General features: G+C 35.8%; 3 protein-coding genes across 3 annotated transcripts in view; all 3 read left to right on the top strand.

Annotated features, from left to right (window-relative positions):
• The first annotated feature begins 2,333 nt into the window (after nucleotides 1–2,333).
• tmem116 (transmembrane protein 116) lies at nucleotides 2,334–13,746 on the top strand. Its single transcript, XM_026259972.1, has 11 exons — nucleotides 2,334–2,604; nucleotides 2,957–3,003; nucleotides 3,101–3,164; nucleotides 3,256–3,384; nucleotides 6,908–7,006; nucleotides 7,109–7,158; nucleotides 8,960–9,043; nucleotides 9,231–9,366; nucleotides 10,479–10,623; nucleotides 11,778–11,857; nucleotides 11,950–13,746. The coding sequence occupies exons 1-11, from the start codon at nucleotides 2,539–2,541 to the stop codon at nucleotides 12,133–12,135; spliced, it is 1,086 nt and encodes a 361-aa protein (XP_026115757.1). The 5' UTR covers nucleotides 2,334–2,538; the 3' UTR covers nucleotides 12,136–13,746.
• A 929-nt stretch (nucleotides 13,747–14,675) lies between these two features.
• On the top strand, nucleotides 14,676–22,232 carry psat1 (phosphoserine aminotransferase 1). Its single transcript, XM_026259990.1, has 9 exons — nucleotides 14,676–14,822; nucleotides 16,069–16,129; nucleotides 16,213–16,282; nucleotides 16,375–16,580; nucleotides 16,722–16,894; nucleotides 17,067–17,236; nucleotides 18,552–18,680; nucleotides 21,335–21,472; nucleotides 21,755–22,232. Exons 1-9 carry the CDS (start codon nucleotides 14,766–14,768, stop codon nucleotides 21,855–21,857), a joined length of 1,107 nt encoding a protein of 368 aa, XP_026115775.1. The 5' UTR covers nucleotides 14,676–14,765; the 3' UTR covers nucleotides 21,858–22,232.
• A 559-nt stretch (nucleotides 22,233–22,791) lies between these two features.
• Nucleotides 22,792–27,806, top strand: part of tut7 (terminal uridylyl transferase 7) — a 28,993-nt gene continuing 23,978 nt past the window's right edge. Inside the window, exons 1-4 of the mRNA XM_026259936.1 lie at nucleotides 22,792–23,096; nucleotides 23,951–24,282; nucleotides 24,369–24,487; nucleotides 27,692–27,799. Of these exons, the coding sequence (XP_026115721.1) occupies nucleotides 23,958–24,282; nucleotides 24,369–24,487; nucleotides 27,692–27,799 (552 nt within the window). The 5' untranslated portion in view covers nucleotides 22,792–23,096; nucleotides 23,951–23,957. The remainder of the gene's footprint in view (nucleotides 23,097–23,950; nucleotides 24,283–24,368; nucleotides 24,488–27,691; nucleotides 27,800–27,806) is intronic.

The raw sequence follows: 27,806 nt of genomic DNA, 5'->3' as shown, positions 1-27,806 counted from the left end.
TGTGTTTGATTAGGGTTAGAGCTAAACTCTGCAGGAAAGTGGATCTCGAGGTCCAGATTTGAGGATCCCTGCTATAAAGTGTCCTTTATAGGGTTAGTTCACCCCAAAATGAAATTCTCCTGAAATTTTACTCTCTCAAGCCATCCAAAGTATAGATGAGTTGGTTTGTTAATGGGAACAGATTTGGAGAAATGTAGCATTACATTACTTGCTCACCAATGGATCCTCTGTAGTGAATGGGTGCCGTCACAACGAGAATCCAAACAACTGATAAAAACATCACAGTAATCCACATGACTCCAGTCCATCACATCTTGTGAAGCCAAAAGCTACATGCTCGTAAAGAAAAACGCATCATGAAGATGCTTTTGACTTCAAGCCATTGCTTTTAGCTATAGAATATGAATCCATAATCCTTAATAATGCTTCCTCCAGTGAAAAAGTTAATGCCTATTTTCCTCTCACGTTAAAATACAGCCACGTATTTGCTTAGAACTGTTCTGGTCTGTTTTGGTTTGTAAAATTTGCTTGATTCCTGCATATTTCACTCCTGGTTCAGACAGAACCAATTTTACACTAGAAAGCAATATTATGGAGTATGGACTTGTATTTTAGCCTGAAGCAACGGTTTGAAGTTAATATTATCTTAATGATTAACTTGTTGACAAAGAAACAAACTTCTTTTTGGTTGAACTATTATTTCAAGCACAGAAGAAGACTTGTGAGACAAAATAGGGTTCATGAACTGAGAATGGAAAAAATATGTACACCAGTCAACCATATCAAGCACAAAAGAAGCCATTACTCAGACTTGAGAGTGAACTTGCAAAGGAATGTACATGTGTACAATAGCTCAGGGTCAGTAAATATTTTGTGTAAATGTTTTTAAAAGCAGTCTCTTCTACTCATTAAAGCTGTGTTTATTTGAGCAAAAATAAAGTGAAACCAGTGAGATAGCATTACAATCTAAAATAACTGTTTTCTATTTTAATATATTGCGAAATGTAATTTATTCCTGTGATCAAGGGTTAATTTTCAGCATCATTACTCCAGTCTTCAGTGTCACATGACCCTTGAAGGTCCTGTTGACTTGAAATTTTCGCCAGATGTCGGTAACAAGCCGAGTCATCCATACATACAAATGAAAAAAAAATAATAATACGTTCAGAAATTAAGTTATGTGTAATAAAATGGAATGGCTTAGGGAAAAAGTATTGAACACATGGAGAAAGGGAGGTGCAAATAGACATGAAAAGCCAAAACACCAGGATAGCATATGCTGAAATCTTTTGTAACATTATAAATATCTTTACTGGCACTTTTTACTGCACACATATTGAATAAATGTGTTAATTTCTTAAAAAAAAAGTGAAGGATTGTATGCATATGAAATAAAAGACTGAAAGCTGACTATTGTGTTCAGAGCAGTGAACCATGTTCACCTCTGTGTCTATCATACTATGTTTATTTTTCTGTTTACAGTTTATAGTTCCATACTTCTGTTTTCCAACTTCATAAAAGATCATAGCTGCTGTAGACGTACGTTTATATGTGTTTTATTGGACAGGACAGTGGACGGAGAGAGGAATGAGGAATGTCATGACAATCTGGACTCAGACCTCATCTCCACTGAGGCAGCACATTAATAATGGACTATTCCATCACCTACATGTTCACAGTTCATGGCTGATATGAAGCGATGAGGTAAACTGTGTTAGACAGCTCTTATAGGCAGTCCTTCTGCTCATTGTTCTCAGACATACTGTCCTTAAGGAAGCAGGACAGTGTTTAATGAAGCAGTGCTCTGATGCCTATCTGAACTGACAGATGAACACATTAAAATTAAATGTTATGTACATTTTTGAACATCAGTCAGTCATGTTCTGTAACTCTTCTCACCAAACTAGCCAAGACAGAAAGTGATCATGACTGAAGTTTGATTCATACTGAACAGTTAGAATGGAAACATGCATATTTATGGCAACTGGATACACATATTTCACAAAATCAAAGTCTGTTCTGATTGTTTTTGCTGAACAATGGGCTACTTTTATTAATTCATGGTAGTTACATTCACACATTACCACCACAATTTAAACGACATTGTCATTGATAGTTTGGCATAGTTCCACGCACAATTTGCCAAAATGTAAAATATTTCGTTCCAAAACAAGATATCCTTACCAATAGCCTACAGCCAAATATTTTGTCATTCAAAGTGAGGCGCGCGTCGCTTTGAGCCCCGACTATACGTTAAAACATGACGAAAGTGTGACGCAATCGGAACGTAACCAATCAAAATCGTTTTGTGATAGAGGGCGGCTCGCGCAGTTTATCATTTACAGTACTGAAACTCGAAAGCGCATTTTGTTACACCAGTGTCTCCTGAATAAGTCATTTTTACTATTTTTGATTGTTCTGGTAGCAATTACAAATTTATTACAACTGTTGTTTTTACAACAATTTGTTGTTGTTACAGTGGACGGAATTCGAGAGGACTATTAATATTAACTTTATCAATATTGTTACATTTTCAATATGGACGTTTTTGGCCAAAATACGTCACACATGAACACCACAACTCCGACTGAAAACTGGATATCTGTAAGTAGTTTTACAGCATTTTACGTAAACTAAAGAATATCTCATAGTTCAGCTATGCAGCAGACGCACACATGGACTCTCGTGCACTAGGCATTATTTTCTTTAAATTATCGTTTTAAATTGGAAAATTTTCAAAATATCTGATAAATATTAATCAATTCAAACTCGCTGATTTTTTTTTACCTTTATTTTATAAATCACGGACTTCCGTGAAGTAGGATTGTTCCAGACGCTTCATATCTGGGTCATGTATTATCATAAACTCATAAAACAGGCTATTGTCTTACGTTTTGTGTTTTACCTGGCTAAAATAAACACAGACAGATGAAATAAACTTCTTTTCTTTACTTAGATATACTCTATAGTTCGATGGATTCAAATAACAATGGCCGTCCTAAGGTATCTATTCAGTCATTTAATTAAGAGACACGTATTAATAAATGTTTATGTCTTGTATACTTATTTATATTTCCTAATAATTTGATTTGCCTTCTAGCATTTTAGGTGCTGGCTCTATAATCTTATGTGCCTGTTTAAAAGGACTAGTAAGAAAACCAGAGGTAAGCCTTCATCTAATATACACTGTGAATTATTAATAATAAGTTCAAACAAAAATGTCAATTTGACCACTAACACAAACCTCTGTTTCAGGTGCTGCCATTGTTCTTGTTAAGTGTAACAGACCTGCTGTTATCGTTGAGTTGGATGTGTGGAGGTCTTCTCTTCACTCAGTCCTGTAAAGCTTACAGAACCTGCTACAACCTCCACATAGTGGAACAGGTACACAACTAACACAATATCATGCCCAAATAATGCTTATCACAGGCTGAAGAAGAGTACATTTCTGTTCATGCCATGTTTTTGCATCACACTTCCACAAAAAAAGCCAGGTGCACAGGAGCAGTCATGTTTGATTGACCAGTGCATGTTCACACCTTTTAAAGGAATAGTTCACCCAAACATGAAACTGTGATAAAAATGTACTCACCCTCAGGCCATCTAAAATGTGGATACGTTTGTTTCTTCATCCGAACAGATTTGGGGAAATATAGCATTACATCACTTGCTCACCGATGGATCCTCTGCAGTAAATGGGTGCCGTCAGAATCAAAGTCCAAACAGCTGATAAAAACATCACAATAATCCAGAAGTGATCTCCAGTCCATCAGTTAACTTCTTGAGAAGTGAAAAGCTGCATTTTTATAAGAAACATATCTAACATTAAGATGTTTTTAACTTAAAACTGTTGCTTCTGACATCTATAATATTGCTTTCTCTAGTGAAAAAAAGTAGTCTTTTCTGAATCACTAAAGAAATATGCACAGACGAAGCATAGTTTACAAGCCTAAACAGTTCTAAACAAATATTTTAGATGGAGTTTGATGTTAGATGACTTTTCACTTGAATAAGTATTATGGATTATGTACTAATATTTTGAAACAACAGTTTAAATGTAAACTGTCTCAATGCTGGATTTGTTTCTTACAAACACACAGCTTTTCACTTCACAAGAGACTAACTGATGGACTGGAGTGATGTGGATAATTTGTGGATTATTCTAATGTATTTATCAGTTGTTTGGACTCTCATTCTGACGGCACCCATTCACTGCAGAGGATCCATTGGTGAGCAAGTGATGTATTGCTACATTTCTCTAAATCTGTTATGATGAAACATTTCTATAAATCTGTGATGATGAAGAAACAAACTCATCTACATCATGGATAGCCTGAGGGTAAGCTCATTTTCATTTTTTTTGGGGGGGGGGGGGGGGGGGTATTCCTTATTAATTTTTAATGGCATCAGAAGAATAATCACACACTTAGCTGAATATTCTTTTCAAATGTTCACTGTCATCACTTTTAGTTAAGAAAATGTTTTTTAACAATAGGGTATTTTATCATATCCATTAAAAACCATGCCATGTTACAGAAAAGTAATGGTGTTTTTTTTTTTTTTTTGACATATTGGTCATTATGGTCATACCATGATATTTTTTTAAGTACCCTGGAGTACCATATGACTGCCATGACATATAAATATTGTAATTATTCAGTTTAATACTACTTGTTGGGATTGCATAAAAATGGAAAGTTTTTAGCCCATAAACTGTTCCCTCATTGCCATTTAGAGAATTTGTGCTCAAAACGAAACAACACAAATGAGGGTGGGACCATTCTAAATCTGTGCTTCCTCTCTGCATCCTGGCAGTGCAGGCTTGAACATGTGTCTCTCATTACTGAGGTCTGCTTGTTTGGCATTCAACAAAAAAAATATCACAGGGAATAAAACCATGTGTGCCACGTGAGCAGTTTCACTTAACAAAAAAGTTGTTCTCAGCTCAGACTCTAAAACCAGTTCTTTCTAAAGCGCAAAACAAACATGGAACTGGGACGAGTCTGAAAAGGAAGTGGAGCAACAAATTTAGTTCATAATCTTTGCCCAGATAAAATGAGTTCTGCCCCACTTTTTAAAGTCTGCACATGTTTGTTTATAACAGTGGATTGTCATGGGTGTGAGTCACAGCTCTTTTATTAGATTTATTATTAGATATGCTGTCATAAAACAAACTTAAATTGAAATGTAAAATGCCATCAAAATATATACTTTTTAGATAAAATATGATATCATATTTTTTATATAATCTGTTAAACTGAATCAAATTTGTTGCAGCAAAATTTGTTTTTTAAAATAGTTATAGTTATACTATTTCATTTAAAATAATTATTAACTAACTTTAATAACCTATCATTAAACATTTAGCCCCTTCAGTATTTTGCCCATTACAAAAAAGTAACATTGCATGAATGTCTTGCACAAAGTAACATCATTTGGATCCCTTAAATAATCATTCATTTTTTTCAATTTTTGCAAATACTGTAGTATTGGCTCCATTTGCAAGCCCAGCTATTTAGCACTGTACATAAACATAAATGTAAGAATCATTTATCAAACAAATAATAGGTTTAGCACCCATTGTCTGTGGGAAAATGCCAACTTTTTGACCTATGAAACTGTTCATCAATCCTGCATGAGGAGAAAACACCCTGAGGTTTGGAAAACCCTGTCTGCTCATGTGACACACTCACTGATGACTCACAACTGAGTTTATATAAACCTTTACATTTTTAGAACTCAAAAATAATCAAATGGCTAATCAAAATGATCTGGTTTTAAATTTTCCTCCTATTTTTGTCTTCGTCGTATCAATTTGTATCAAGTAGTTTTCTAGTATTTGATTTCTTTTGTCATTTTTTAAGCTTATCAGCATCCATTCACCTTTTTATGAGCTTTATGTCTTTCACTCGCAGTGTTAATTCAATATTGCACTGAATATGACTAATATCTACTTTATTCCACTGACGTGTTTCATTGGTAATTTTTTACTTTGTGTACATTTCTGTGACCGTTAAAATCAGGAGATACACACCCTGGTCAAATATAACTAACAACTCTTGCAGTCAGCAGAGTTCAACAGAATCGTTATCGTATCATAGAGAAGTTTCTCAATGCTGCAATCTCATTCAGGGCCTTTGCATTACTTTGACATGAATGTCAACAAAGGGGTCAAAAGACAATGTTTTCCAATCCTGGTCCTGGATTGAAAAAGAAGTGTGCTTAATTGTACTAAATGTGCACTTCAAATCTTTAGTTTGAACTGTAGTGTAAGTTCATTTTTAAATGTACTAAATTGCAGCTTAATTATGAATATATTTAAATACATGACATACAAGTTTCAATAGAAATGGTATATTAAAATATACTTTAGTTTACCATTAATGCTTGCCAATATATTCAGCAGTACACTTTAACCATATTTCAACGACGACAGAAATAGCTATCAAAATTATATAAAGATGTACTTGACCGGGTAAAAAAAGCATTGTAGTTTAGCTAATTGCATTCATATAAATTTAAACTGTAATACATATTAATTTAATTGCAATTAAGTTTCTGAAAACATTTAATTTAGCTCATCCTTTAGTCTATATTCTTTTAAAGTACAATACTTCTGTTTTAAGTCCTCTTTTTATTCTGAAAAGTATGCTGATGTGTACTGCTACTGCATAGTTAATGGTTTGTTAATAGTGAGAATTGGACCTTGAAACAAAGTGTGACCAAAATATGACATGTTGAGGATATCAGGGTCAGGATTGGTAAGCACTGCAATCACGCAAACAAACATTAATGTGAAAGTCGTGGCTTACAGTACTGCGACAGCATGGTTAGAATATGGATGTGAACTATAACTAAAATATCTTAAACCTCATTAACTTCTCCATTTGACTTTCACATCCTACAGACTCTTTACATGGCCTCGTTCTTCTATACTCTGCACTATGTTTGGGTGCTCTACAACGGACTGGAGGGGAAGTACAAGAGACTCGGTTTCCCAGCCGAGGTAATCGAATCACTGTTATGAACACATTTATAATGGTAATAAAGCAGCATAAGATAGTCTGCATGTAAACACTGCCAATGCTGACTAGCTTGTTTATTTCAGAATCCAGCAGACACAAGAAGCTGCAGATATCTTGGTCCTGTAGTGTCATGGTAAGAACATAATTTATATGAATATCACTTAAACTGATTTTAAAGGGGGGGTGAAATGCTCATTTTCACTCAATATCCTATTAATCTTGAGTACCTATAGAGTAGTACTGCATCCTTCATATCTCCAAAAAGTCTTTAGTTTTATTATATTTATAAGAGAAAAATAGTCTGTGCCGATTTTTTTCGGAAAAACACGAGCCATTGGAGGCGTGACGTGTGGGCGGAGCTAAAGAATCACGAGCGCGAGTAGGCTTTTGCGTTGAGAGCGTTTGGAAGCTGTGACATTACCATGAGGGAAAAAAACCATCATCCAAAACAAACCATGGCTAACAGTCAGATTCAGCCGTTTATTTATGATCCAGAATCAGATCCCGAGGCTGAAACTGAACGAGAGCAGCAGCAGCAACGACTCGCTCCGAGCGGGGCTCGAACCCGGGTCTCCGGCATGGGAGGCGGACGCACTAACAAGGAGGCAGATATATTTTAAGCAGTTTTACTCACCGCCTGCGGTTCCAACACACGATCGTGACCCTTTTTCGTTGGGATTGCATCATCCTTAAGAAAAAAACGATACGCAAATCCGTCGTCAAACTGGGCCTTGTTTGTAAAACAAGCATCTTTGAAATGCAGGGAACAAACACAAACACTTGCACAACTCCGTCGATGCTCTTTAAAAATAAACTCCGTCCACTTCTCCCTTAATGTTTTTTTTTTTGGTAATCTGTGCAGGGTTGTCTTGCCCTGGCAACCAAAAACACACTTCTTTTGTGACATTTCGCGACGCTCTCGCTCTGATCAGTGAATGTCTCTGCTCTCAGTGCTCTGCTATACGGGAACGCGCGCTCTTCCGGGAGATGTGCCCTTAGGACCCATATAAGGAAATTCCGCTCCATCTAACGTCACAGACCCCATACTCGAAAAAAACTTTCCGAAACTTGTGACAAACCGGAAGCGTACAACTTAATTTTTGAGACTTTGTCCATGTTTAGTATGGGAATCCAACTCTTTAACAGTATAAAAAACTCAGTATGCATGAAATAGCATTTCACCCCCCCCCCCCCCCTTAAATATAGATGGAGAAAAAAAAATTGTGTGCAGAAATTATGCTGAAAAAGTACTGACAGAAGGTCATTTTACCCCAAATTTGCAGTAAAAGTCCTTCAGTCTGGAGCGAAAGGCCTTCATTGGGACTCTAATGTAGATATAGACTAACATGGCAAAAATCTACCACAGCAGTTTCACTTCTTAAAAATTCTTAGTATTTCATAACCTTTGAACTAAATATTTTTAATGAAAATATTTTGTTAACTAAGCATTGGAATTTTTATCGCTAATTATTTATAGCACTGCAGTTCCCTTTATGTTTATTATCATTAGCTAAAATGTAAAAAAAAAAAATGTTTAATATATATATATATATATATATATATATATATATATAATATAGAAAACACAACATAATTACTAAAACTTTGAATAAAATTAATGTGAAACTGGAAAATATAAAAATTAAATTAAAAATATCAACATAAACTATAACAATATAGCAAAGATTTGTTAGGGTTTATCATGTGAATATTTGCATTTACTAATTTATTTACATTTTATGCATCCGAAATCCAGAAATAGTACATATTATATGCACATTTGGAATATTATTTACAATAAATAAATCCATTACTTGTAATCTTGCATACTGTTTAGGGCAAATACCATGCAAAATAATTGAAAGTGAACAGAAGTGAAGAATATAAATGTTTTGGTTGACTGACTGTCTGTCCTGATCTCTCTCTCCACACAGTCTTTTGCCTTTAATGCTCACAGCACCTGTGTTTGTAGCAGGAAATGTGTTTCAGTGTTATACAAACTTCACCCAGCCGTACAGGTGAGTCGAAATGTATTCACACATGCATACGAAATGATTCGTAAACAGAATGATTCATAAAATCGTATTTGAATAAGCCTATTATTATTAAAAGCGTGTAGCATTCAATTCAGTAGTTGCCTCTTACCATAGTTTAGTTGTTTGAATGCATTCGAGACAGTTGTTTAATGATGTGATTGTCTTCCAGATGTTTGCTGATGCATACAGGGGCTGTGTATCTCACATCATCTGTAAATACAGAGAAGACAGCATGTAGTGTCATTCAAGAGTACTGCGTGGCCATTTTCCTGTTTACGTTCTTCTTCACATTCATTGGCATCACGGTGAGCTGTCTCTTACATGTCTTGATCTAATTTTGTAATATCTCAGAAATGTAAGATTTTAATGTATACTATGGTTCAAAGGTTTCAAACAGTAATATTGTCAGATATTTTTTCTTATGTATCATAGTGTAAAATGTAATTTATCGCTGTGATCGAAGTCATCATTACCCCAGTCTTCAGTGTCACATGATTCTTCAGATACTATTCTAATATGCTGATTTGATGCTCAAGAAACTATTCTGATTATTATCAATGTTGAAAACAGTTGTGCTGCTTCATATTTTTATGGACTATGATACATTTATTCCAGGATTCTTTGAAAAATTAAGCTTTTGATCAATTTTATGCATCCTTGCTGAATAAAAGTATTCATTACTTTTTTTTGAACGATAGTCAATTCTTTAACTGTAATTACAATCATAACTGAACTTAAACACACTACAAATGTTAAGTTTAGTTTTATTTGATTTTATCATGACTCAATGTCAAAAGAGACTGCTACAAAAGACTACTACATGGTAACATTAGCAAATGTAACTGCAATGTACAATACTATAATTTAAATTTCTGCATACTAATGTAGCGCATAGCACAAAGTCACATGACTTTTTTGATGTACTTGGAGGAATTTATTCACAAAATACATTTCCATCTCCCAGTATTTGCATTAACCTTTTTTTGCCCAAGTCAAAAACTACCTCAGGCAAGCGTAAAAAGTTTTTTTGCGAATTAAGGCATTTTTATTCGAAATTTTTTGTTTCCATCACTCGATTCTGATGCGATAGGTACCTCAAAATGCATATAAAAGCAAGGTGATGGAAACCCAGCTAATGACTGGCAATCAAAGAATGAAACACTGGTATAAATACACAGGGTAGAGGCTAACAGGGAACAGGTGAGGCTAATAAATAATCATTAGACAAACAAAAGTAACTATGGAGACAAAGGCAACACAGGAACAATACATCAAAATAAGATTCAATAATTCACAAGACAGGGGAACAAATTCACCCCAGACTTTTGAACGGTAGTGTAAGTGAATATAAGGCTAATGATTGTCTGTTCTGTGTGACTCAGTCATAATCTAATTGTAGTCCTCGTTTTATTTTTAGATTCTCATGTGTAAAGCTCGCTCCCTGTACAAGCGTCTCGTCACGTCTCAAGGTTTCTTTGGTGACAATCATTGGGAAACCCTGCGTCTCCTGGAACGGCGAATGCTGCTTTATCCCTCAGCCTTCTTCTTCTGCTGGGGACCAGGTGAGCACACATTTATACACCAAAACATTTAAACATTTACTAACTTTTATGTATTACATTACTGAGACAGCCAACCTTTTCTCTCCATAGTAAAGAGCTGAATGTGTCAGTATGTTTACTAACAATTTTGATATGAATTGCCCTTTATGGTAACACCTTATGTATAATGTTTTACAAAAGTAGTTTTAATTCCGTGCAATTCACTTTATAATGATCTCATAAACACAGTTATAATATATAATAATACTTATTTATTCATATAGAAAGGAAAGGATAAAGCATTAAAATATATGACACTCATTTTTAGATATTATAATGCATTTTAACTTTGGCTACAGTTATTTATGAAAAGATACAATGCATTATACAAACATGCATTATGAATACCTTTATAGTGCATTAATGCAAGTCTTTAGGTAAAGTGTTGAAACTATTTACAACCCCTGCACATGCAAAGCACTTAAACAATATTACGGCATAATTTAAGATTTATGTATTTGGACTGTATATAAGATTTCCATGCATTTGTATTACTGAGATTTAACTAACGTATAACTGTAAGTAATATATAAAAAAAAAGAACTATGAACTACTAAGCTAATGTGATAAAATGAATGTTATGCATATTTGTCAGAAATGCACAAATTAAACAGGTAAGAATTTGATAATATTATTAATGAACTTATAGTGTTTTAAATACTGTACATAATATTAATTCTTAATAAAAAATATTATCTCATACATTCTAATTAATTATTGCTTGTTAGACAGCTAGCCATATTATAACCATGTTCATACTTTATGACTGAATACATTTGTTTTGACAATGAAAAGATAAGCAGTTAGAATAAATGCATCCTGAAAATATGATTATTTAAATAAAATCAAATAGATGCAAATCACTTATAAAAAAAAAACTCAGCCGGCAATTTTTGAGTACAGAAATCTTACTTGCTTTATTTATGCATGATAGACAAATATGCATCACAATAATTTACTTTTAATTTATGTTAGAGCTGTGTAATGCAAATAGATTACATGTTATATACAATTCAAAATCTTTTTTGTTTTTTTATTGAAATAGATCCCTAGCTAAACACTCTATTTTGAGTGCTTTCCCTTAATGTTCTTTTATGATCTCTTGTTTATTTCAGCAATATTTCTGGCTACTATGATGCTGGTGAAACCGGATATGATAGAGGGAAGGATGGGAGTCATTCTCTACATCCTACAGGTTCGCCAAAACACATATAACTCCTAATAAAACACTGGCTTTACCCATACTAAGTTGCGAATGTAAAACGTTCCTGTTCTTTTTCTCGCCAGGCCTTCACTTCTGCTTCTCAGGGTCTGTTAAACTGCCTGGTTTATGGCTGGACACAGCAGCACTTTCGCTCTCTCAGCAGCAGCAGCACCCTACGGGACAACGAAACCCAGACTCCCCTGCTGCGCTCCCAGAAACGAAACTACGCTGCTTTGAAATCTGCTGCATCACTCACCAATTTTGTTTGACAGAGAGACACGCAAAAATCTCTGTAATGCAATGAGAAGATGCAACTGAGGAATTGAACACATGACTTGAATGTTGCGAGCATCGTGCTCTACCCATCAAGCTACGGGAGCCAAAACAGCACACACTGCTGTGTCAGAAAAACTGAAGACTGAAACGAGCAAAATATCTGTGTGGTCTGTCATGCATGAAGACCAATGAAAGCAAACACAGCAGAAGCCTTTTGTTTTGCTCCGGTATTACCAACCCCAGATGGCAGAAAAGGAAGCTCTGCTAAAAAGGGAGCTGAACATTTGTTCTTCTACCTTGGTTTTGTTTTGAGATTTCAAAAGCTGCTCCTTCTGCTAGTTTAGCTGAGAAACCCACTTCAGGAAACCGTTTCATCATCCAGCCTCTATAGCACTTGCTTTTGCAATGACACGATCGAAACTTTCAGGTCAAGATGCATTGCTGGGCTTTCAAAAATGGAAAGACCGAAGGGGGATTACGGTCAGAGGGAAATAGCTCTGAAACAGGATCTGAGAGGACAATGCTGCTGCTTTTTCCTTCCACAAAACATGCGCTGAAGCCATCCACACATACCGGGTATCAATTACTGCTAAACAAGCATGAAAGAACTATTTTTCTCTTAATAAACAATACAGCTGTGTGAGCAGGCTTCTCAGTGGATATTATGGTTGAAGAATACAGTTGATGAGAAATATAAGTTGCAGGAAAAGTACTTTGTCAAGATAAACCATAGCAATAAACCATAAAATGAGCATTTTTCTTGAAAGGTCTTTAAAACCTGGAGATATCAGGGAATTTTTTTGTGTGTGAAAATAACTGGGATTTTTAGGCTTGCATGGTTCACACAAATTTGAATATTTTGTCATCAGTTAGGCTACTTTCCCTCATGTCAAACCCATAAAACTATTGTTTATCTTTGAGACACAAATGAAGATATTCTGAATGAAACTTGATGATTTCTGTCCTTCCATCATCATGAGAGCAATCCAGTAATCTAAGCTTTCATAAGAGAGCAAATACCAGAACAAACCTCTTACCACTTTCATTAATTTATGTCATCAATGTTTCGTTTGTGTGACCTTTCAGTGGAAGGACAGAAATCTCTTAGGTTTCCCTAAAAAATATATTTTTTAATTAATTAATTGTTAATAATAATTAATTATTAATTCAATTAATATATTTTTTACATTTCATTAAAAAAATAATTACGGTAATTAATATTTCAAAGACAAACAAAAGTCTTGTGGGTTTAGGGTGACATGAGGGTGAGTTTTCCTATTTGGGCGAACCCTTTAAAATATCTGTGGGAATTTTTGTAGTTGGTAACATTTTCAGGTTATGCTTTGTAAAATACGTTTTTGTAGAAACAGGAGTGCAATCCCTGTTAGATTCCTTGTTCTGTAATTACAAACAGGTAGAAAAGTGATAAACGACATGTACTGTTTTCCTCTTTTACTTTGGCTTGCATTAGTCCCAAGACAAAATGACTTTAAGTATCGCTTTAATTTCCGAGCATTTTATGTGTCCATGTACATAGTTTTCACACATTACAAACTGTGGAAAATGTATGAAACCTTTGATTAAAACTTCATTAGGTGTTGATATTTTGTGGTGGTTGATTTCAGACTGACTGACGTTGAGCTTTTACCAAGTTCTGTTTGCCGATTAGATTTTAATAATAATAATAATAATAAATGATAAAATGTGACACATTGAGACTGATTATAACTGACCCTTGTGGAAATCAGGAAGAGAAACATGTAAAACTGTTTCTTCTTTAATTTTCTGCAAAATACTGCCACCTGCTGAAACAATCCAACATTATTATATACTGTACGGCTCTCAAAATATAACTGTTTACGTATGGAGGACCAAACCTGCAGAAATTATTAATTAATTAATTAATGTAACAATGGGAAAATAAATATGGATTCATACAAGAGACAGAATAATAACAATAAATAAATAAATTATGTTTAAATTAATAAAAGTGTAATTAAATATAGGAATAAATACGTGTTGGAATAAAGATAACAAATAAATAAATGTATAATTAAATCATAAAAAATGAAGGAAAAATAATAACTTTTTTATTATTAGTATTTACATTTCTGCTGGTTGCTCATCCATATTTACAAAGCACTTTACAGAAAATAAATATATCTTAAGTTAAATCCTCAAGGAAAGGTACTATTGAACAAATGTATTTAAAAATGTACAATGAAAGTCAATAAGATCCAAAACTACAAAGGATAATTCAGAGAAAAAATAGTACCATAAAGACATCTATCCTAGAGTTTCAGAAGATAACTAACACTTCTCCATTTGTGTAAGTTATCTTCTGGAAAAAAAGTGAAAAAAATTAAATAAAACATGAAAGAGTAAAACCAGCTCATGAATATTTAATGAAGCGAACGTCATAAACACACCATCCAATCATACAGCAGAAAGCAGACATTCCGAATATACCCTGAGCCAATGAAAACAAGCAGGAACCTTGCACATTAGGTGTAATCATGTGTAAAGAGAATAATAGTGTCAGTCCAAATCACCAAGAGTAGGTGAAGTGGAGTTTCAGAACGACTTCAATCCCACGGCCACAATAAACAGTTCTGTTTAAAACATGGAGGAGAAACAGACCATCAATTTCGGAGCGGGTCCAGCTAAACTTCCACAGTCGGTAAGTGCATCCCCAAAATATTGGTAAAAAATATTATACAGTAAAAATTGATTATATTTTTGCAAAACATAAGTTTTTTCGTCTTCGCATTGATAGTAGCGTAAACAATGCAGCGTGATCATAGATCAGAACTCTACGATTAACGTAACGTTACATCATCTATCTATCTATCAACTACAAACCACCAGCAGTGTGCATGCAGAATATGCGTGCAAAACTGTTTGCGATGCTGTAAAGTGCAAAAACGTCGTACATGATTTTGGATGCGCTGAAAGCATTAAAACAACACTTGCGTTTTGCTTGTCTGCATGTGCCAATGTTGCATCAGCCGCAACTTGGCATTCAGATTCGCCTGTTGACTGAAATGCAACTCTCTGAAAACATAAATCAGCAAACATCAGCAAACATCAAAGCACACTTCGTATATTCAAACACACAAATCGGTTTTTAACTTTAACTGCCTGAAGAAAATGATGACGATGCTGAATGTAGATTTGGAGAAATGTATGATTACATCACTTGCTCAACAATGGATCCTGTGCAGTGAATGGGTGCCGTCACAATGAGAGCCCAGACAACTGATAAAAACATCACAATATACCACAAGTACCACTCCAGTCCATCAGTTAATGTCTTGTGAGGAGAGAAGTTATATGTTTGTAAGTTTTTACTTCTAAAACGTCACCTCTGGCCAAAATATTAGTCCATAATAACACTGGTGGGACACTGGTGAAAATGTGCATCCCCCTTTCCACCAACATATTTGTTTAGAACTGTTTTCCTTGTAAACGGTGCTAGATCCGTGCATATTTCTCTCTTGATTCAGACAAGATGACTTCTTTTTTTACTGGAGAAAACAATATTATGGACAGAGGACTCGCATTTTAGCTGGAAGTGACGGATTGAAGTTAAAAGCATCTTAATCAATCATTTGTTTTTGGCAAACATGTAGCTTTTCACTTGACAATACGTTAACTGATAGACTGGAGATTACTCATTCACTGTAGAGGATCCATCGGTGAGCAAGTTATGTTCTGCTACATTTCTCCAAATCTATTCCCATAAAAAAACAAACTCACCTGCATCCTTGGGACATTGTTAACAGTTTTTCATTTCTGAATGATCAATTCCTTTAAAAGCCAGTTCTAAAGACCTTTTGTTAATGGCAGTAAAGACAAAGCATGCAATCCTGTTTTTGATTTAAAACAATAAAATAGTTATTTATTGGATATTTCTCTATTCTAAGGTTTTACTTCAAGCACAGAAGGAGATGCTGGATTGCAGTGGCACTGGGATAAGCATTCTTGGCAAGCATTCTTCTGCCTTTGTAATGTTTTAATTTCTGTTTAATGCTATGTTTCTGAGGTGTTTCATTCTTTCTTGCATTCAGAAATGAGCCACAGATCGTCTGATTTCTCCAAGATTATAAACACTACTGAAAACCTTCTCCGTGAGCTTCTGTGAGTGTTTACATCTGTCCCTCAACTAGAAATTGGAGAAGTCTTCATTTAAACTCCATAGCAAATGTATACTTTGCATTCACTCTGAACAGGAATGTACCTGAAAACTATAAGATACTGTTCCTGCAAGGCGGAGGCTCGGGACAGTTCAGTGGGGTTCCTCTGAATCTGATTGGTCTGAAGGAGGACAGGTCTGCTGATTATCTGGTCACTGGGACGTGGTCTGCAAAGGCAGCCAAAGAGGCAGAGAAATATGGAAATGTGAACGTGATTCATCCAAAACTGGATAGCTACACCAGTAAGTAATTAGAGTACAGCTATATTTTCTTTGCTGAGAGGTGCTTTATGAAGAACAGATTAAAGCACAGACAAAAACCGATTAAGCACAGCTTTGATCATCACATGACTTCTGGTGATGAAGCAAACTTAATTTTCGCAGAAATCCCAGACAGTAGCACTTGGTCGCTGAATCCTTCAGCATCTTACGTCTATTACTGCTGCAATGAGACGGTGCACGGCGTTGAGTTTAACTTCATCCCGGACACTAAAGGAGTGCTTCTTGTCAGTGATATGTCATCAAACTTCCTCTCCAGGCCAGTAGACGTGTCGAAGGTTGGTGATACTTTGTTCATTGCCTTTATAATAAAAATAGCACAGTAGTTCATTAAACTTGCTACTTTACTATAGTAAATAATACACCAGTAGCTGCAGTTTTTCACAGATACCATGATTTTTTTTTACCTAAATGGTTATAAATGCTGTGAGTCTCTGTTTGTTTTTACAGTTTGGTCTGATATTTGCCGGCGCACAGAAGAATGTCGGGTGTGCTGGTGTGACGGTTGTCATTGTCAGAGAGGACTTGATGGGCAAGGCTTTGAACGAGTGCCCTATTATACTGGACTATCAGGTGCAGGCTGGCAATAACTCGCTCTACAACACTCCTCCATGCTTCAGGTACTGTGCCTCTGTAGTCTTCATTTAAATTACTAACATTATTGTCAGCTTGAGCTTGCCAATTCTAGGTAGCTGTAATCAAGAAAAACAATACCCGTATTTTTCGGACCATAAGTCGCACCTAACTATAAGTAGCATCAGTCCAAAAATACGTCATGACGAGGAAAAAAAACATATGTAAGTCGCACTGGACTATAAGTCGCATTTATTTAGAACCAAGAGAAAACATTACCGTCTACAGCTGCGAGAGGGCGCTCTATGTTTTTCGTGTAGGCCACAGGAGCACTGAGACGGTAATGTTTTCTCTTGGTTCATTTCTTGGTTCATGTCAAATTAATTTTGATAAATAAGTCGCACCTGACTATAAGTCGCAGGACCAGCCAAACTAAGAAAAAAAGTGCGACTTATAGTCCGGAAAATACGGTAACTACAAAGGCTTACCAGTCAAGCAGCAGTTGATTTTTTACTTTTTAAAAGTCTTGTATTCTCACTAAGGCTGGCAGCATTTATTTGATCAAAAATGCAGTAAAAATAATAATATTGTGAAATATTCCAAGTCATGAAACTTTAGTTGGTACAGGCCGATAGGTCTAACTCAATCTAATGTAATAACATCATTCTCACATGGCGCTGCTGATTGGTTCTTTTTTGCATCAGCAGCTAATGAGCTCGCTGCTCAACATTCAAACACTTAACTTGTGCTTGCTGTAGCAGTTGCAGCACACTTCAGAAACCTTCCACCTCCCCCAGTTCCACCTGTACAGATCTGCTACAGGGTGATTCATGTATGTTATATATGGGGGTTATTCCATATATATTATATGTGCAGCTAGGGCTGAATGATAAAGCGTTATGAAATCGGCGGCAGCAAGTCTCAGCACTCAACATCAGTAGTGTAGCAGACCTATTCCGCCAAGACCAAGCACATTAACATTGTTATTTACATTATCATGCTTAACCCTCTGAGAGGTGTCATGGTAGAACTGTTTTCTTTTGTGAAGCTTTAATGTCATCCAGTCTGATATATAATTTGACCACTTTTAAAGAGTTTTCATGGTTTTATTTGCATCCTACCTAACAAACTTCAGCTTTGTTTAATTACTAAAACAAACAGCCTTGTGGCTTATTTTAAGATCTGTTTGTAGATCACTTTTCCAGCTTACGTAGATGTGAGAGAGAAACTTTAAATGTTAAAAAGACTGTACTCTCCTTTTCAAATTTTTTTAAGGAACCCTAAGTAATTTGTGTTCACCTATTTTAAACCTCAACATTAATATTATTAATATAATTAAAATAATGCTCGTTTTTCTTGCAGTATTTACATTATGGGTTTGGTTCTGGAGTGGATCAAGAACAACGGAGGGGCGGATGCCATGGAACGACTGAACAAACAGAAATCCGACATCGTCTATGACATTATCAACTGCTCCAATGGATTTTACTCGTCAGTGATTCCGTCATTTTCTGTCGTAAACATCCAAACATTTCTAACATTCTGGATCACAGTTTTTCAGATAAATATATTCTCTACACCCAAGTTTATTCATAATACATGACATTAAAACATTAAACTTATTCAGTTTTTAATCATTACTGTTAATCTTTAAGTTAATATAAGAAAAATTTGTAAATAAAAGAATTATTGGTATAATAAAAATGTAAAAAGGAGAAAATACTGTAGCAGGTAGAGCAGCCCTTATTAAAGGGGGGGTGAAATGCTCATTTTCACTCAATATCCTGTTAATCTTGAGTACCTATAGAGTAGTACTGCATCCTTCATAACTCCAAAAAGTCGTTAGTTTTATTATATTCATAAGAGAAAGATAGTCTGTACTGATTTTTCCCGGAAAAACACGACCTGCTGGAGGCGTGACGTGTGGGCGGAGCTAAAGAATCATGAGCGCCAGTAAGCTTTTGCGTTGAGAGCGTTTGGAAGCTGTGACATTACCGTGAGGACAAAATCAACCAAAACAAACCATGGCTAACAGTCAGATTCAGCGTATATTTATGATCCAGAATCAGATCCAGAGGCTGAAACTGAACGAGAGCAGCAGCAGCAACGACTCGCTCCGAGAGTGGCTCGAACCCGCGTCTCCGGCATGGGAGGCGGACGCACTAACAAGGAGGCAGAGATATTTTAAGCAGTTTTACTCACCGCCTGCGGTTCCAACACACGATCGTGACCCTTTTTCGTTGGGATTGCATCATCCTTAAGAAATAAACGATACGCAAATCCGTCGTCAAACTGGGCCTTGTTTGTAAAACAAGCATCTTCGAAATGCAGGGAACAAACACAAACACTTGCACAACTCCGTTGATGCTCTGTAAAAATAAACTCCATCCACTGGTCCCTTAATGCTGTTTTTTTTTTTGGTAATCTGTGCAGGGTTGTCTTGCCCTGGCAACCAAAAATACACTTCTTTTGTGACATTTCGCGACGCTCTCGCTCTGATCAGTGAATGTCTGTGCTCTCAGTGCTCTGCTATACGGGAGCGCGCGCTCTTCCGGCAGAAGTGCCCTTAGGACCCATATAAGGAAATTCCGCTCCATCTAACGTCACACAGAGCCATACTCGAAAAAAACTTTCCGAAACTTGTGACAAACCAGAAGGAGTATTTTGGGAACAAAAATACTCCTTCAAACGTACAACTTAATTTTTGAAACTTTGTCCATGTTTAGTATGGGAATCCAACTCTTTAACAGTGTAAAAAACTCAGTATGCATGAAATAGCATTTCACCCCCCCTTAAACCACAGTTTTGTTGCAGTAAAAGTGTAGTAAACAATGGTGTATTGATAACTGTTTGTATAACCACAGTTTTACTACAGATACCATGGTTAAACTATGTAAGCTCTCTGTTCACGATGAGCGAAATATTGGAAGAAAATTCTAAAAGTCCTACTGAATTGAGGATGGGCGTTTATTTGAATTTATCTCTGAGGGGAACTGACTGTCTTCAGGAAATTTTAGATGGTATTTTCTTTTCACCTTACCGCCTTATTATATATTTTAATTAGGGCTGTCAGTCAATTACAATTTTTAATCTGATTAATCACACCCTTTTTTCCATGATTAATAGCACACTTTGTGAAATTAAGCGTAGACCTATCCTGTTTAAAATGTTTATTTTGTCATCATTTGCTATATCCAGCAAAGGAAACCAAAAGATTAAAGGGTGATTCTCAAAAATCTGTATTTTCTGCAAGCTTTTTTCAAGATAAATTTAGATGTCTTTCCAAAAAAGGACACTTACCAGCTCCAAAGGGACAACAAAAGAGCCCATTTAAGCACATATGAAAGGAAAAAAGGAAACCCCAGGATTTTATAGTATGTGTACAGGGCAACAGCAAAGAGCCTTTTTTACATTTTAAGTCAAGTTGTGATAATGAAAAAGACCACATGGATATAGCAAAAAAACCTTAAACCAACCACCTGCTGACTGCATATATCTACTTCTGTAGACAGATCCATTCATTATTGTGTATGTGCGTGGAAACAATGTGTGCACACTGTATTGCATAAATTCAGTGTGTCAAGAGCACTCGTACATGCATTATTATAACGGACTCACGCGGGCTTACTGTACGACTCCTGTACGCCACTGCAATCGTCTTTACCTCGATCGTCTTCATCCAGTTTTGGAGGGATTGTTTGAATGCATTAGCTTCTTGGATAATTGGACTGAAAACTTTCCCGGAGTTTAGAAACTTAAAATGATCTGATTGCAGACAGAGAAGCAAAATTGGGTTAAAGGGATAGAATAGAAATAAATGTTTAAAAAAAATGAATTATTTTAATGCGTTAAGAATTGTAAATTTAATCACATGCATTAACCATAATATTAATGTCGTATTTATAAGTGCAGGCCTACTTTGTTTACAGTGGTAACCAAGAGAATGCTGTATTGCTGATGTTCCATAAGCATCACCTGCTGTCAAAGAGTGAATTTGTGTTCTGATTGAGTCCATCTGTTGTTTTTATTTTGTGTAGTTATTTTATTTAGCATAATTTGACAAAGTTAGTTTGACTAAAAATCAGACCATCTTTTTTTGTCAAAAAGACTCATGTATTTATCATGTACCATACGTACTCTTTCAGATGCCCAGTTGACATGGCGTGCCGAAGCCGCATGAACATTCCATTCCGCATCGGAAAGAAGGAAGGGGATGAAAGTCTTGAAAAGGCATTTCTTGATGGTGCTTCTAAACTTGGCATGATCTCACTTAAAGGACACAGGTGTTGTATGAAAATTAAAAACTACATCTGTCTTTGTAATTGGTGTTAATTCATTGTTTGCATAGCTTGACAGAAAACATTTTCATTAGCTTTAATGGAAGAGTAATGTTGTAATAACTGCATCTAATAACTAGTTATGTGTAATTTCTACATAATATGGACACATTGTTTATGAACAAATTGGTGCTGGTCTGTCTGGCATATAGCAGTTTACTTTATACATGTTATACAGTGAATAGATTCAGTTTCTTGTTTTATGATTGTTTCACTTTGCTTTTTCAGGTCTGTGGGTGGCATCCGGGCTTCCCTGTACAATGCAGTGACTGTTGAAGATGTGAAGGCTCTTGGCGCCTATATGGAAGAATTCCTGAAGAACCACCAGTAGCTTCTGAACCTTTTTTGCAAGTAGTAGTATTTACTTGCATTAATAAGGGGTTTCTATACCTTTAAACTGGAGTGACACTAATGAATTTGCAGCATTTGCTGCAACAAGTTGTAGCTGATAAATGAACTATATAAAAAAAAAAAACACTAATTCATTTCAGTAGCAAATGGTTGTCATTGTCACATAACTTTTTTTTTTAACAAACCACTTAATTCAAATTATAGTGTGCCTTAATACTTGGAAAATTGTATTTGAATTATTTTCCAACACATTCCATGTTTTACTAATATAAATGTGTGTTATTAGTAGCTGAATGGACCGAATACTGTGATACAACTGAAAATAAAATAAAAAACTATTAAAAATCTACTATAATCACTGCAGTATTTATTCCTGAGTAGAGATGATATTCTTAAGATTAAATGAACATGCATTTTGGATATTGATAATGTGAAATTTTGTAGTATAGAATTATCGTTATCTCTTTTAGCATTAATGAACCCATACAGTAAGTTTCTTCCCAGGGTTCCCAAGTCTGATTTGCTGCAACACTGCCCTTTTTTTTTAAATGATGCAGTGAGTTGTTTTTTTTCCAAGTTTAATTTATAGCTAACATAATTATATTATACTAAAATATTTGATTAAAGTATGTCATGGTCTTCCAACAAGTAAAGATAATGTTTTCTGGCTGGACACTGGTAGGGGCCTTTGAATGCCTTTGTGAAATTTTAGGTACTGGCGTTTTTTTTGTAATTGGTCCAGTTTTGCTATTCATATCTGGCAACCCTGTTTGTTCAATGCTGCATGTTTCAGCGTTTAAAAGCATTTAAAATTTATTCTGGAAATAAATCAAACTAAGTTTAATAAAAAACGATTTTTTTAGAAGCAGCTTTTATTTTGACGTCACGCAAGACCCGGAAGTGGAAGATCAAAACAACTGCATGATTTCAATATTATATGAGACCGTGATTTCAATATTAAATGTCAAGCTTGTCACTTAAAAAGTATTACATATATTTCTTTATTTATGCTTGATTAAGAGCAACATGGGTAATTTTATTCCCAATAATTTCAGACAGCTGAACGTCAGCTGATTTGACACAAGTGTAGCCGGCGGAAGTGAGTTTGGGTCAGTATCATAGACTGGTTAAGGGTCTGGCACCTGCATGTTACAGTTGTCAGGAACATTTCACGGGATGTTGCGCTCACATTTATAAAGCACGACTGATTTTAGATTGGGTGAGTTCGACATGTTTACCTTATTTAGGCTGTTGTGTTGTTGTTAATGTAACGTTAGTTTGACTCTTGCATGACACTCCTTCAGAGCTGCCCTTTGTCCTCGAGGGAAAGCAGTTACACAGCAATTCTGCTTCTTTCTTTGAAGCAGACACTGTCTTTCACTTTAGTGTTGTTATTTTGACAACATGCATGTATAAATGCTGCGCGATGTTCCTTTTTCTTTTATCCATAAAAATAATTCACACTGTCACAAATAAAAATATAAATGCAAAATGGGAATTTCAGTCATTCTTTGGAACTAATATGAGATTCAAGTAATGTTACTAAACTATGCATGATCAGTCCGGCGGCACGACAATATTCATATAGAATTTGTATGAATTAACGTTACTTCAATATATTATGTTTTATTACGCAGCTCTGCATATTAAAAAATTCTGAAATCTCCAATATTACGTGATTTGATGTTGAAAAATATTTCCATCACGTATATAAATGCATTTTTTTAAGTAACAGTCTAATGTCAAATGTTTTAATATCAAAAATAATGATTCAGAATGTATAACTTACCGCAAAGGAGCAATTTATTGAAATACTCTATTTAATGTCAAAGAACTTTACATAAACACATGTGCATAAATAAGCTTTTTTTCTTCTTCCACAAAATTGGTATTGTCTGTTTTGATGTAGTAAAGTGTCTGCAAATATGATCACCTCACTTCACTTTGCAATTCTCATAATCAAAATGACTGAGTTTAGTGACTGTGCTGGGAGTGCTTCCTCATTATATTGATATTTCAAATTCCGTTTTTATTCTTCCACGTTTTGATCTTGGTTCCCACCCATTAATCCAGATCGACAATGACTGATAAGGGAAACAGGAAGTTTTCTCCACGCTACAAGAGACAGAAGGAAGCAGACGAAGCTGAGAGCTGGAGGAGCCCATTGGGACGGGACAGTGTGAATCATGAACGCAGTTACAGTCCTAAAACAAAGCGTCGTCACGGTCGAACCTTTGAAAGTGATGGTAACAGAAGACCCAAAGCCTCACAGTCATGCAGCTCTCCTGAGGGACGAGGGTTTGGACAAAGTCCTGCTAACAAGGACCGAATGCAGAAGGGTTCACCTGCTGATGGGAGGAAGTGGAGAGAACGACAGCGAGATGGACAGAAACATGATAGGCTTGGTAAAATGCATTATAACCTGTCATGTAATGAAAACGTGAGATTAAAAATGTAGCTAATATCTGTCTACATCTTGTCTGTCTAACAGACAGCATGCAGAGCTGGAGGGAGAAGAGCAGAATTGTCTCGATTGAAAGCTGCCTCACTAGACGGGACGTTTTACAGAAGTGTTTGGAAGCAGAAGGCAGTGACTGTGACCCTAAAGAGGTTTGTATAGTTCGGATAGTTTGAATAGTTTACCCAAAAGTGAAAATTGGCTGGAAAAAGTACTTACAGATTTGGAGAAATGTAGCACTGCATCACTTGCTCACCAGTGGATCCTTTGGGTGCCGTCAGAATGAGAGTCCAAACAGCTGATAAAAATATTACAATAATCCACAAATAATCCACATCACTCCAGTCCATCAGTTAACATCTTGTGAAGTGAAAAGTTGTATGTTTGTAAGAAACAAATCCAGCATTAAGACATTTTAACTTCAAATGATTGCTTCCAACTAAAATACAAATCCATAATAGTGCTTCCTCCAATAAAAAAATTCCATCTCCTGTTTTCATCTCACATCAAAATACACCCATATATTTGTTTAAAACTCTTTTTTTTATACTTGTAACAGTGCTTGATGTGTGCATATTTCTCTCCTGATTCAGAAAAACAACTTTTCTATGGATTCGGACAAACTATCATAACAAAATGAACAATTGGTCTAACTCTTGCATACTCTTTAAAACATTTTCCTCGTTCCTGTGTCCTCCTCCTTCTCCCCCTCCTTCATGAACTCTAACAGCTGATAACTTTGCAATGTTCTTCAATAATACAATTATAACCCTCAATGCACAATTTTCCACCCCACAATCTGTCAAGTACATCTTAACAGCTAACATAAACTCGTTCACATCCTTCTCTTCACTTTCTGAGGCAGAAGTCTCCAAACTTCCTTTTCCCAAAGAATACTTACTCACACAGAACAACCTCCTCGACAGCAACCAGTCTGAAGTGGACATTCAACCGAGACTGTCCAACTCTGTTGTTGAAGCCCTTAAACTGGCAAGAGCCGCTTCCAAATCTTCAATACTTATTTTGCTGGATCTGTCCTTTGCTTTTGACACGGTTAATCACCAGATTATCCTGTCAACCCTACTGGCAGAGGGCATCTCAGGAACCGCACTCCAGTGGTTTGAGGCTTACCTCTCAGATAGGTCCTTCAAGGTACCTTGGAGAGGTGAAGTGTCCAAGCCGCAACATCTAACTACTGGGGTGCCTCAGGGCTCAGTTCTTGGACCACCTCTCTTCTCTGTCTACATAGCATCACTAGGTTCTGACATTCAGAAACATGACATGTCATGTCACTGCTATGCTGATGACACTCAACTCTACCTCTCATTCAATCCTGACGTTAGCAGCTCACATCTCAGCTTGTCTAACAGACATTTCTTGCTGGATGACGGACCATCACCATCAATTCAAACTTGCCAAGACAGAACTGCTTGTGGTTCCATCAAACCCATCGTTTCATCACAATTTCACCATCCAGTTAGGCACAACAACCATAACTCCTACAAAAACAGCCAGAAACCTTGTGATTGATGATCAGCTGACTTTCTCAGACCACATTTCTAAAACTGCCTCTTCCGGCCCAGAAGATCAGGGCTGTGTTTCCCAAAAGATTTGTAAGGCTGAGAAGTTCATAAAAACGATCGTATGACTGATCTTAATATAATGGTCTGTTTCCCAAAAGCATCATAACTTAAGTAGCACTTGAAAATAATCGTAGATCTACGAGTGCTCTGGAGTAATCATAAAGCCCTAAGTGCATTGTAAGAAGACATATTTATGTGGTCACCTGCAGGACAATCGGAAGATTACACCTTAAAATTTATTCAAGTGCAATGTGATTATAATATAAGGGTTTGATTGGACTTTATTGTGCACTTTATTACTTTTTTTTTTTTTTTTTAAGGTAGAAAAAAATAAATACACATCTAAATTAAATGACTGAACAAAAAAATAAATAAAATATTATATTATACACCATATAATATCAAAGTCTGGAACGCAGCATTAGGTTTACAGTACATTTCAATTAACTAGGTGTAGCCTATTTACGAGCCATTCTATAAGGTGACACTTCAGCACTTGACAAATGGATAGCAACTCCTAAGTAGCACTTGAATCACAGCTACGTGCGATTGTGTTAAGTGTGCCTTTGGGAAATGCACATGAAACAATAATGAACGATAGTAAAACGACTTATAGAAAACTCTCTTAAGAGCTCGGCTCAATCGTTATCGGGAAACCCGACCCAGGCAATTTTTTCCGGAACATGCTTCACAATTTCTTGTTCGAGCTCTTGTTTTGTCCAGGCTGCACTATGGCAGTGCTCTCTTGGCAGGTCTTCCAGCCCATTCTATCAGAACTTTATAATTAACCCCGAAAGCAGCAGCAAGATTTATGATATTGTGAAATGTTATTATAATAATTTCTAAATCTATATATTGTAAAATATAATTTATTGCTGTGATCAAAGCTGAATTTTCAGCATAATTTTCAGCATAATTACTCAGTCTTCAGTGTCATGTGATCCTTCAGAAACCACTCTAATATTCTGATTAGCTGCTCAAGAAACATTTCTGATTATTATCAATGTTGAAAACTGTTTTTTTTTGTTTTGTTTATGGAAACCATACATTTTTTTTCAGAATTCTTTGGTGAATAGAAAGTTCCAAAGAACAGTATTTATTTGTAACAAAAATGTTATTACTGTCATGTACTTGATTAATTGAATGCATCCTTGCTGAATAAAAATGTTACTTCCTTTCACAAAAAAGTCTGAGCCAAAACAGTTGAACAGTAGTGTACAGCAGCGTTTCTCAATTCCAGTCCTCGTGACCTCCTGCTCTGCACATTTTGTATGTCTCTCTTTGTTAACACACCTGATTCAGGTAATCAGCTAATGTACAGATGTGCATGAACTGTGTTCCCATTGACATGGTCTCTACACAGTGTTCATTGCTCCCTACTCCCTGAGCCGGGGAAATCTGTTGAAGTTTACCTCACTTCGGAACATTCATTTGCGGATTTACACATGGACAAGTGACACCATATACCTCTGTAAATGAATACATTTGAAATTAGTTTTTTACAATTTAAAAACGTTTTGCACACTTCAATACACTTTGAATGGAACATATACGTTCGCTTTGAACTGGAATCATGGCGGAATATCCTGTGATGTCCACTGCACAGGGCACTTACGTTCAAATAGAACAAATGTCTGAAGACTTAAGAGAGTCATACAAAATGCACAGAGCAGGAGGGTGTGAGGAATTGAATTGAGAACTGCTAGTGTACAGTACATTGATCCTATTTCTTCACATAATATGTTTTTGGTTCTTTTTATGCATTTTTATTAGTCAAGCATCAGTCTGAAGTTCAAATGTGAGAAATGTAAGGTGTACTGTGAAGACATGTCACCAGCGCTCAATCACATCAGAGAAAGAGCCCACAGGAAGAAAGCCAAGGTACAGA

This window comes from Carassius auratus, unplaced genomic scaffold (genome assembly GCF_003368295.1).
Source record: "Carassius auratus strain Wakin unplaced genomic scaffold, ASM336829v1 scaf_tig00215316, whole genome shotgun sequence".
NCBI classification, from domain to species: Eukaryota; Metazoa; Chordata; class Actinopteri; order Cypriniformes; family Cyprinidae; genus Carassius; species Carassius auratus.
Note: the sequence above shows the minus strand (reverse complement) of the source record. Positions and strands in the feature narration are given on the sequence as shown.

What these genes read in the sequence shown, in the direction of transcription:
- tmem116 (XM_026259972.1), top strand. Translation starts at nt 2,539, where the DNA reads ATGGACGTTTTTGGCCAAAATACGTCACACATGAACACCACAACTCCG. An exon ending in GACTCGGTTTCCCAGCCGAG is followed by an intron (nt 7,007 to 7,108) that starts GTAATCGAATCA and finishes TGTTTATTTCAG; the next exon opens with AATCCAGCAGACACAAGAAG. An exon ending in CTTCTTCTGCTGGGGACCAG is followed by an intron (nt 10,624 to 11,777) that starts GTGAGCACACAT and finishes TGTTTATTTCAG; the next exon opens with CAATATTTCTGGCTACTATG.
- psat1 (XM_026259990.1), top strand. Translation starts at nt 14,766, where the DNA reads ATGGAGGAGAAACAGACCATCAATTTCGGAGCGGGTCCAGCTAAACTT. An exon ending in CACTGGGATAAGCATTCTTG is followed by an intron (nt 16,130 to 16,212) that starts GCAAGCATTCTT and finishes TCTTGCATTCAG; the next exon opens with AAATGAGCCACAGATCGTCT. An exon ending in AACCTTCTCCGTGAGCTTCT is followed by an intron (nt 16,283 to 16,374) that starts GTGAGTGTTTAC and finishes CACTCTGAACAG; the next exon opens with GAATGTACCTGAAAACTATA.